At 42.3% G+C, this 11,809-nt stretch overlaps 1 protein-coding gene across 1 annotated transcript; it reads right to left on the reverse strand.

Moving 5' to 3' along the window:
• Nucleotides 1–917: 917 nt before the first annotated feature.
• On the reverse strand, nt 918–3,607 carry LOC307180284 (melanoma-associated antigen B16-like; the record flags this gene model as incomplete). Its single annotated transcript, XM_079910460.1, is given in 6 exon segments — nt 918–953; nt 955–1,011; nt 1,014–1,398; nt 1,460–2,100; nt 3,089–3,164; nt 3,508–3,607. Coding segments are annotated over 6 exon segments (1,227 nt in total). The 5' UTR covers nt 3,540–3,607.
• Nucleotides 3,608–11,809: the final 8,202 nt, after the last annotated feature.

The following is an 11,809-nucleotide window of genomic DNA, read 5'->3' on the forward strand; positions in this document are numbered from 1 at the left end:
TACATATAAAACTGATTCACTTTGCTGCACATCTGAAACTAACACAACATTGCAAATCAACTATACTCCAATAAAAATAAAAAAATTAAATTAAATTAACTCCCAGTGGAGGACTTGCAGTTTCCCAAGGCCTCAGCCTGCCTTGTCTCAGGACATTTATATTTGACAGCCCTCATATGGACTCCCCAGCTCCTGATTCCTTTTTAATTTTTCTTTTGGTATTAAAGGATATCCACCATTGTCTTTACATGATTCCTGCTCCTAGACTCTAAAATTCTATGGGTGGGTAGTAAGTCTTGTTTATCTGGGCATGCCCAGTATTAACACAGTGCTTTCCAAAGAGCACATGATGATTTAATGTTTGGAGAATAAATGAGCCATTGTACACGGGGTCTAATTTATTAAGATTTATTTCTCTTACATTCTTAAACAAGATAAGCAAAGGCATATATATGTCATCTAATTTTACAGAACAGAAGATTAAACAGGATAAGGGAAGCCAAGAATTGACCATCTTTTCGCTTTTTTTTTTTCTTGATCCCAACTATTTTACTGCTGAGTTCTTTGACACTGCCAAGGAAATGCCTATTCTAATGTCATGTTATCTCTTCCAGATCACAAAGAAGATGGTCAGTTTTACAATTTGTTTTACAAACAAACAAAACTTGTATTCTTAAATTCCATAAATAGCAATAAATGTATGACCAATGTCATTCATAAACTTAAGATTCTGAAGCTAATGAAATGTTATATTAAAAGGAACATTTGAAAACTAACTCACTCCAAAAAGAAAATAAACCTCCATGTTAACTATATAGAAGAGAAACAGAAAGTATAGTTTCCCAACAGCCACACTCCAGCTCTCAACTACTTAGGAAGTTAACTGCTCTCTTCAATGACAAAGTGAAGAATCAGCCTCAGACCTCACTAGGGCTGGGAGGAGCTACTGGATATGGCACTGGAAAGTGCCCTGGCCATGGCAGCATTGCCAGCCCTGGTTGCAACTCTAGCTCAGGCTCTCTCTCTCCTTCATCTCTCAAAGCCTCCTCAAACTGGGATGGGAAGCAAGTAGGGTCATATTCATGGATCTTGGTCAAAAACTCTAGCAATTTCATTTTGCTGGCTTCAGCATGGGCTCTTGGACCCCACAGGAATTCATAGTGTGGAGGATTGCTATTGGGTACCTGGCAGTACTCCAGGTACTGTTCTTCCACTAAATCTTTGCTGATAAGCTTCCTGGGCTCCCCAAAGATAAAATGCTTCCTCCCAGAATATAAGTCCATCATATTCAACCCTTTCCAGATCTCCTCCTCAGTGGCACGATTGCCCTTCATGAAAATCACACCTAGGATAATTATCAGGAGGCCGGTCTTGGGCATGCCCTCGTCACCACTGAGCCTCGGATCATAGGTGAGGTATCAGGAGGCCGGTCTTGGGCATGCCCTCGTCACCACTGAGCCTCAGATCATAGGTGAGGCTTAGTTTGTTGATGAGGGCATAGCTGTGGCTGGTGGGATCCACTTGCTTCACATCAATACCAAAGACCAGCCCTATGCACTCAGAGGCTCTCCTGAGGATCTCAAGGAAGTCATCCTTGTACTCTCTGATAACATCATCAATCATGTCTGCCTTTGTGATCAGATCTCTCATTTGATACTTTTGCCCCAGGAACTGCACCAAAAAAATCACCTTCTCATCTAGAGGGTCTGTGGGCAAGTTCTCAGTTTCTGACAGAGACTTGGAAGAAGTTGACCCAGTCTCCCTTTCCTGGCTGCTGGAGACCTCATCTGATTTGCTTGATGAGATGGTTGTAATGACAGTGTAACATGAGTAGGCACTCTGAGGAGTGTGGGGAGTACTGGGTGCCCCAGCAGCCAGAGCCTCATTCAAATAGGCAAGCTTTAGAGTATGGAAGGAGGAGGGAGAGGTCTCCTCCAGCGCCCTGGAGACCTGTGCAGCCTCCAGGCCCTGGGGTTCACTGAGGGCATGGTGCTGTTCCTGCGTGCAATGTGGAATCTCTTGACCCTGAGACATGTTCACTCTGGTCGGCAGCAACAGACAGGAATGTGGGCAGGAGATTGGGTAAAAGAGGACCACCACCTAGGGAGAAAGGGAGGATGTGAGTGGCCTCATCTGTTAACTCAACTGTGGCAGCTCTGAAAAGAGTGGCTTCCATCCATCTTTTCCTTAGGGCAGTACTCAAGCCTCACAGGTCTCCTGTCCTGAACTGTAGGAAGCAAAGGAGGGAGCGAGAAGGCTCTTCAGGGTGCAGCCAGCCAACCTAGCCCAAGGCTTCCTAAAGCTGATAACAGGGCAGGTGGGGTCAAGCTCTGTGGGATCCCTTCTGTTCTGCAGTGGGTGGTCCCCTCCGTCTTTGTTCAGTCCTCACTGTGATCCCAGGGAGTGTCTGGGACTCCTTCCTCTACTGACCCAAGGATTGTCACCTCAAAAAGAGGCGTAAATCTTCTTGAGACACTTGACTTACGAAGAAGAAAGGAGGTAACTCACACTGACAGCTTTTTTCAGAGCCTCTCAGCCAGGAAGTCACAGAGGAGACAGACAGGGGAGAGAAGTGAGGGGCAGCTCATGGGGCCATACCTGCCCGGGCCTCCCAGAAGTGACAAAGGAGCACAGCTGTTGGGGCTCTGTTGTTCTCATGTGTGTGGTCCCCACAATCCTCACTAAAGGTCAGGACTTTTGACCTTGACAGAGACTGAGACACCTCTCTCTGTTAACTTGAGACAACAGCCCTCAGATTCCCAAAACCAAAATCAGAAAGCACCAAAGTCTGACAACTATTCCAGGGCCTACCCAGTGTGACAACAGGGACAGGGTTCTATGGGGCCCCCACTGTTCTCCAGGGTGTGATTCCCCCAGTCCCTGCTCAGCATCTTAACTTGATTTCTGGCAGGGCCTGATTACTTGGGGCCACACCTCTCAGAACAATATCATCATCATCCTCATATCCCGAAAGTCAGAGGAAGTCACTCCTGGCCAGCCCCTCCTCCTCCTGGGACTCACAAGAGAATTCTGAGGACCCTTCTCCATTCTGGGGAAGAAATCTCCTCAGTCCCACTCAACATCTTACCTTGACTCCCGGCAGGGTCTCAGACTCCTCCCTCCGCTCACCCGAGGCAGCAGTCCTCAGAACAGGCCTCACTTTCCTGCAAACCCAAGGTGGAAGTCAGGGGGCAACTCAGTCTGACAGTTATTCTCGCGGCGCCGAGGGCTGCAGACGGGGGGCTGCACTTTTACCTGCAGCGTCCCCTCTACTCTGCGGAGCTGGTCACCTCACTCCCCTTGCCCACCTTACCCTGAAACTCCCCTGTGCCAGGGCCTCCTCCCTCTGCTGAATCGTGGCCACGCCCCGAGTGGCCATGCTGCCCTCAGATTCCTGAAGCTCTAGTTACTCCGGGGGCTCCCCGGGATGACAAAAGGGACGGGGCTTTACTCAGCGGGCCGCCCCTCTCTTCTGGGGTGGTTAGTTCCCTCGTTCAGGGTCTTCACCTTGCCACTTGACCACTCGCAGGGCTACTCATTCCGCGAATAGAACCCTCAGCTTTCAATATCTGCCTTCGTCAACCGCCCTCCCGGACGTCAGGGCGTGTCCCTTCCGCTCCGCTCCCCCTCGCCTCCTCCCCCCACGCGAAGTGGTGCCTGGTTCTCGCGGGAACGACAGCAGGAGTGAGGTTCTGTGGGGCTCCTTGTATTCTGGGGTACTTAACGCACTCGGTGTCTTCACCCAGAATCACTGCAGGATCAAGGATTCCTCCCTCCGCAGAGCTGAGGTTGTACCCCATACACCAAGACCCTCACCCGGGTCAAACTCGCGAGAGGACAAAGTCAGAGGGAGCCTCTAATAGTTATCCCCGGGCTCCCCATCGCCAACGGGGTGGCATAACTCTTAGAGTGCCCTCCATTCCTCAGTTCTGACTCAGTGTCTTACCCGGGCCTTACATGGCCTGAGGCTCCTCCCTCTGTTAACCTGAGGCTGCATCTCCTCAACTCAAGGCCCTCTATCACCACCTTTAGATTCCCGAGGCCATTTCTAGCCACCTCTGCTGGGAGTCTTCCAAGGTTGACAACAGGAGCAGGCTCTATGGGGTCCCTCTCTTCTGGGGTAAGTGGTTCCCACAGTTCTCACTTAGGGTCCATATCTTGGCTCTAGTCTTTTTGATTAATTACTTCCTAGACGATGCCACCGCCTTGCCAATCTCTATGCTTTTGCCCCTGTGTGACCCTCATACAGACTGAGTCCCTGAGTCCAAGTTCAGGCTGGATGCTGGGTAGTGAAGATGAAGCACCGTGAATTTAAAAAACAGAAACAGAAACAAAACAAAACAAAAGTCACCTTCCCGTTGGGTCCCTTCTCCAGACAGTTGGAAACCTTTTCTAAAAGACTTAACTTTCTATAGGAAAGAGCCTTGTATAGACACATTGCTAAGTGGTCTTGCCACTCCCATTGGAAATGCTGTATCACTTCATATAATCATGTAGAGGAGGAGTGCTAAGGACCAGCATGGGCCCACTAGGTTAATGTGGGCCGGACCCAGTTGCCCCCTGACATCTGATCACTGGATAAATAATTGAAATAAGCAGGGCAGAACCTTAGAAATTGTCATTTTATGGATGAGGAGCCTGGAGCATAGGGAGGTGCTGAAGTGTTTTGCAAGTGATTTGCTACTGATGAGAGTTAAAGTACTAAAGTGGTGCTCTATGACTATGTTCTCACTGCACACATTTCAAACAGTACACTCAAAACAAAATTCTGTCTTGCCTTTTCAATCCTCTCTGTTACCTGCACCACCATATAACCTTATTATGAATTAATTTTGTATGGATATAATTGTGCATTTGCTTTACATAAATGAAATTTAGGTAAATTACATAAATGTGATAATAAAGTACATATTGTTTTGCTATTTGCTTTTTCCTCTAATTAATAATCCATCCTGAAGAGTGCTGCATATCAATCTTCAGAGTGTTCCTAAATTTTGAAAAACAGATATTATTTTATTGTTACTTGCAAATTGAAGATGTCCTTGATAGCATTCTACAGTGTCTATATTTCTAGACTCTATAACTGGATTACATATAGATCTGCCATTTTTCTTTTATTTAAAAAGTAAAAGAGATGGCTACCTCTATAATTAAAACTTTCATTCATATTTATCTTCAAATATATTCATGAAGGGCAAGACTGTTGAAATAAATAATTAGTGTGTTAGGTATTGCTCATGAGAATTTGTAGGCCATTCTTTCCATGGCTCGGGAGAAATGTGAGAAGCAAATTAAAAGGATGAGTACTGCAATACTATACCTTTCTGTCTTTTATAGACTTACCTCTGCATTTCGATTTCTTGATCTGCAAGGTCAGTCCATAAAGCTTTATTGATCACAGTGATGAAATACTCAGTAGTGTATTATGAAGCATATGCAAAACACAATAACCTATCCTGAGGTCCAATGGCCCAAAGTCTCCAACAGAAGGTCCAGTGAGGGATTTTTCATTTGCTCTTTGAAAGCTTATAATTTTATTGCTGTGCTGTCTTTGAATAAAATGGTTGCATCACCTAATCCATCTTGATATGGAATCATTTTAAAGCCCTTTAGATTTATTTTGTTTATTTACATTCCTTTTCTGAGACGGGAATATGAGAGTAAGACAGAATCCACCATTTATGCCTTCATTTCAATTCGTTTCATCCACTCATGTGCTGTTATTATTAGCATAAAACATATTTAATTCCTCTGTTTCTTAGATGTTTGGTGTTTGAAGGAAGAGATTATTCATGGACTAAGTGGAATTAATGACACCTAGAATTTTAATGCACTTTTTTTTTTTTTTTTGCGGTACGCGGGTCTCTCACTGCTGTGGCCTCTGCCGCTGCAGAGCACAGGCTCCGGACGTGCAGCCTCAGCGGCCATGGCTCACGGGCCCAGCCGCTCCGCAGCACGCGGGATCCTCCCGGACCGGGGCACGAACGTGCGTCCCCTGCATCAGCAGGCGGACTCTCAACCACTGCGCCACCAGGGAAGCCCAGTACCTTTGTTTTAAAATGAGACACGGCATAGATTCAAATACTAAAAAAAAAGAAGCACATTGGGCTTCCCTGGTGGCGCAGTGGTAATGCCTGGCACATAGTGGGCATTCAGGAAAAGACCGTTGAATAAATGAAACCACTAAAGCTATTTTTATATAGCTTTAGTGGGATTCAGCTTGTTGGGTTTTACTGTTGTTACTTTTTTTTTTAAACATCTTTATTGGAGTATAATTGCTTTACAATGGTGTGTTAGTTTCTGCTTTATAACAAAGTGAACCAGCTATACATATACATATATCCCCATATCTCCTCCCTCTTGCGTCTCCCTCCCACCCTCCTTATCCCACCCCTCTAGGTGGTCACAAAGAACCAAACTGATCTCCCTGTGCTATGTGGCTGCTTTCCACTATCTACTTTACATCTGGTAGTGTATTATATGTCCATCCCACTCTCTCACTTCATCCTAGCTTACCCTTCCCACTCCCCATGTCCTCAAGTCCATTCTCTACGACTGCGTCTTTATTCCTGTCCTGCACCTAGGTTCTTCAGAACCATTTTTATTTTTTTAGGATTCCATATATATATGTTAGCATACGATATTTGTTTTTCTCTTTCTGACATACTTCACTCTGTATGACAGTCTCTAGGTCCATCCATGACTCTACAAATGACCCAATTTCTTTCCTTTTTATGGCTGAGTAATATTCCATTCTTTATATGTGCCACATCTTCTTTATCCATTCATCTGTCGATGGACACTTGGGTTGCTTCCATGTCCTGGCTATTGTAAATAGAGCTGCAATGAACATTGTAGTACATGACTCTTTTTGAATTATGGTTTTCTCAGGGTATATGCCCAGTAGTGGGATTGCTGGGTTGTATGGTAGTTCTATTTTTAGCTTTTTAAGGAACCTCCATACTGTTCTCCATAGTGGCTGTTATCAATTTACATTCCCATCAACAGTGCACGAGGGTACCCTTTTCTCCACACCCTCTCTAGCATTTATTCTTTGTAGATTTTTTGATGATGGCCATTCTGACTGGTGTGAGGTGATACCTCATTGTAGTTTTGATTTGCATTTCTCTAATGATTAGGGATTTGAGCATCCTTTCATGTGTTTGTTGGCAATCTGTATATCTTCTTTGGAGAAATGTCTATTTAGGTCTTCTGCCCATTTTTGGATTGTGTTGTTTGTTTTTTTGATATTGAGCTGCATGAGCTGCTTGTAAATTTTGGAGATGAATCCTTTTGTCAGTTGCTTCATTTGCAATTATTTTCTCCCATTCTGAGGGTTGTCTTTTCATCTTGTTAATGGTTTCCTTTGCTGTGCAAGAGCTTTTACATTTCATTAGGTCACAGTTGTTTATTTTTGCTTTTATTTGCATCACTCTAGGAGGTGGGTCAAAAAGGATCTTACTGTGATTTATATCATAGAGTGTTCTACCTATGTTTTCCTCTAAGAGTTTTAAAGTGTCTGGCCTAACATTTAGGTCTTTAATCCATTTTGAGTTTATTTTTGTGTATGGTGTTTGGAAGTGTTCTAATTTCATTTTTTTGCATGTAGCTGTCCAATTTTGCCAGCAACACTTATTGAAGAGGCTGTCTTATCTCCATTGCATATTCTTGCCTCCTTTATCAAAAATAAGGTGACCATATGTGCGTGGGTTTATCTCTGGGCTTTCAATCCTGTTCCATTGATCTATAGTTCTGTTTTTGTGCCAGTACCATACTTTTTTTTTAACATCTTTATTGGAGTATAATTGCTTTACAATGCTGTGTTAGTTTCTGCTTTATAACAAAGTAAATCAGTTATACATATACATATGTTCCCATATCTCTTCCCTCTTGTGTATCCCTCCCTCCCACCCTCCCTATCCCACCCCTCTAGGTGGTCACAAACCACCAAGCTGATCTCTCTGTGCTATGCAGCTGCTTCCCACTAGCTATCTATTTTACGTTTGGTATTGTATATATGTCCATGCCACTCTCTCACTTTGTCACAGCTTACCTATCCCCCTCCCCATATCCTCAAGTCCATTCTCTAGTAGGTCTGTGTCTTTATTCCTCTCTTACCCCTAGGTTCTTCATGAGATTTTTTTTCTTAAATTCCATATATATGTGTTAGCATACGGTATTTGTCTTTCTCTTTCTGACTTACTTCACTCTGTATGACAGACTCTAGGTCCATCCACCTCATTACAAATAGCTCAATTTCGTTTCTTTTTATGGCTGAGTAATATTCCATTGTATATATGTGCCACATCTTCTTTATCCATTCATCCGATGATGGACACTTAGGTTGTGTCCATCTCCGGGCTATTGTAAATAGAGCTGCAATGAACATTTTGGTACATGACTCTTTTTGAATTATGGTTTTCTCAGGGTATATGCCCAGTAGTGGGATTGCTGGGTCATATGGTAGTTCTATTTGTAGTTTTTTAAGGAACCTCCATACTTGAACTGTGGACCTTTGATTAATTTCCCCCATAAGGGTATTAAGAAAAAAAATTAAATTTGATTAGCTTATTTTATTTCTTAAAATAATTAATGTTGGTCTACCAGGTCAGACTTAAATGGAGAAGCCATGGAAAATAAATCAGAGCTTATGAATATATTTTTCATTGCTGATTATGAGGGACATTTTAACTTACATTCACTCTGGGAGGCCACAGAAAAGCTTATAAAATTCCCTGTTATTAGATTGCTCTCAAATCTTTTTTTATGGGTTGTTTCTTATAATTCATGGGTCATTTGTTTCTCTTTAGATATTGATGGCTCCAAGACAGTGCTTCTCAAACTTATTCAGTGACCCTAATAGGGAAATTCACAACCTCCTATGTCAAGAAACGTTTATTGATAACTTGCTTATGGTGCAGTGATGAAGATGATCTCATCTCATTTCTCATTAATTCTCGATACAACCCTATGAGTTAGAGACTATAATCATCCCAGTTTCAGGAATGGGGCGACTGAGGCTAAGAGAGGTTAAGTAACTTGACCATGGGCATATAGCTAGGAAAAGGCAAAACTAGGATTCACACCAGGCGATCTGAAGCCAGAGACTCAGCTCCAGCTTCCAAAAGGAGAAAAACGTTTGAAAGTCTGTATGTATTAGAACTCATGGTTCTCTTTGGGGAGCCCAGCCTACTTTAAAACCTGGGAAGATGAAAATACAGAGCAGAGGCTCTGCTCCTTAAATTAATATAACCTCCATCCCCAGCCAGAGAAATCAGAAAATCCTTTACTCTCCGTAACTTTCTCAAGATATCCTACTGACCTATTCTTCACTCCTAACTCCAGCAGACACAACCACTTATTGTGAAATATCATTACGAGGGTTTGCACAGTGAAAACACTTGAAAGCCCCACTTGGACGACTCAGACACAAAAGAAGAGTTAACTTAATCTGAACAAATCATTGGAGGATTGAGGTTCTTACAGTAAAGCAAAACGCTTTAAGAAAGCTTTGCATTTACTTTTAAAAAGACAGATTTTAAACAACTTTATTTTAGCAGCTCAGTCCCTTTCAATAAAAATAGAGCACTAGACAAGTCCTAATTATGTCATTTTCACTAACAAATAAGTTAAAACAATTTCCCTGCCTATAATATGGGTATGTAATGATTGAATGAGAAACTCCATGAATTGATAAAGGAAGCAGCACCAAGTACAGGAGGGCAAAGAAGTCAGCAATGAGAAGCTGTTGGGCTCACAGAAGAGGCACACATGCAAATTCTCAAATCAGACCGGGGTCTCAGTGGACTGAATTAGAGGTTAAAACTGGCTCAGAGCTGGCATTTGAGAAAGGCTTGCTCTTCATGGGGGAACTCTTTACTTCATCCAAAATGCCAGGAATATACTAGGAAGAAATATAAATCCTGCACAAAACAGACCTATAAGTTGGAAGTGTTAATCTGAGCCAAGTAGCAAGGTTTCTTTCTAAGTATTAATTATGGTGATCCTGGGGGAAAATGGATTTGGGGTAAACACCACCTGCACTGGCAGCTGAGAGAATGTGACAGGAGAATTTGGCTTCTGAACCCCATTACACACGCTGCATTACAAGTGGAATCTGTGAATTACATCTGTCCCAAGACTGAGGTTCTTTACTGATAAAAATTCATATTGACAGACCAACTATAGACGGAAAAGACTCACTCATTTATCTGAGCTGGGCCCCAAGCTGCCCTGTGCTTATATCATGTGATAATTTAGTTGAGGCAATCTAATTCCTAATGCTGGACATTCATCATGTTCCCAGTTTTTGTCCACCATCCTTGCTCCGGTCAAGAAAACAGGGAATAAAAACAGGTGGGATATGAGTCAAGGTGGGAATTGGTAGCATCAGTTACCTTGTTTTACATTCTCATACAAACAAAATTGTGAAGTAGAAACACTATTTTCATGGCCATGCTGGGGTGACTGCACAAGAGAATTCTGCTAGTCCTGGCAACAAGCTACATGAGTAGTAAAAGAAACAGGACAGAAAGCCATATTTCCTACTGAGATTTATCATGGAAAATTGTTGCTGCCAGGACCATGGGTTATACTGAGACATTTTCTGAGCTTCCTCTGACTTTTTGAACAGGACCAGTTTTGCAAAGTCTGAGAGCCATAGAGTTGCTGTTCCATTTTCTTGGTTAGGAGGAATTAATCATGGTTGTATGCCACCGACAAAGAAAAATATTTCTCTTTTAGACAGACAGGAAAGTTGGAAAGGAAGTCAGGAAGACTGTTCCATTCTAAATACGTCTTTATTTATTTTAGATTCAGTGCAGGATGTTTTTATTTTATTAGCACACTTCCAAAAAAGAAGGCTAAAACCTCCGAGGCAAAGCAGGTCCGTTACACTAGAGTCCTGTGGTTCCAGTCACGCCCTCTTGCTAATTCAGGGACATCCTTAGTGCATTCTTCTCACAATAGTAATAATAGGAGAAGCATTTTACTTCAAGTAGAAAAACACAAGCATTCCCAGATCTGTGCAGTCCATAGATCTGTGCCTAGGTGTCTCGTTACATTTACCTTTTCTCAACTAATATTTTACACAAACTAGCTACAGTTCTGCTTATGAATTTTAATAAGAGAAAATTTCACACAAACTTGTGCCAGTGTGCTTTAAGTGCCTTCGAATAAAAAGTACAGACTTTTTTTTTTTCCTTAATGAGAAAAATGAAATTTCAAGACCTCAGATTTCACTCCTTGCTGGTCTAGCTTTGAGGTTTGGTAATGAATAGCCACTCTGGGAGACAGCACACGGACGCTGGCAGCAATCTTAACTGCCTGGCTTTATCCTGTGTTGTCCACTCGTGGAAACAGCTGGATTGAAAATTATAGTTGAACTATGAAATTTCCAGTGTCTGCAACTTAAAAACAAAAAACAAGCACACAAACAAACCAGCCTCACCTGGAAGATATGTCTTCTTTAGCATAGAGTGTGAAGCAAAGACTGATAATATGGTATTTTATTTATCTATTTTTTGGATGAGAGAGAAATATTAAATGAGGTCTATTATTTTTTATGATTACTATTTACTATTATTACTTATTTTGTTTTATGCATCAGAGATTTCTGAAAATGCCCTGTAAACTGCTGTGTTTAATATTGTCCTTGCTCTCTAGCAGTAGACAGAAAATTTTCACTTATATTTGATTTCATTTGTGTAACATTTCTGCTTTAATGAAGGCTGTCTGACCTGTGGTTAAAGTGAATGGGAATAAAACTTAAAAATGCATTTATTTCACAGCTTGAAATGAAATAATCCTT

The sequence above is a fragment of the Stenella coeruleoalba genome (assembly GCF_951394435.1).
Source record: "Stenella coeruleoalba genome assembly, chromosome: X".
Classification (NCBI taxonomy): domain Eukaryota; kingdom Metazoa; phylum Chordata; class Mammalia; order Artiodactyla; family Delphinidae; genus Stenella; species Stenella coeruleoalba.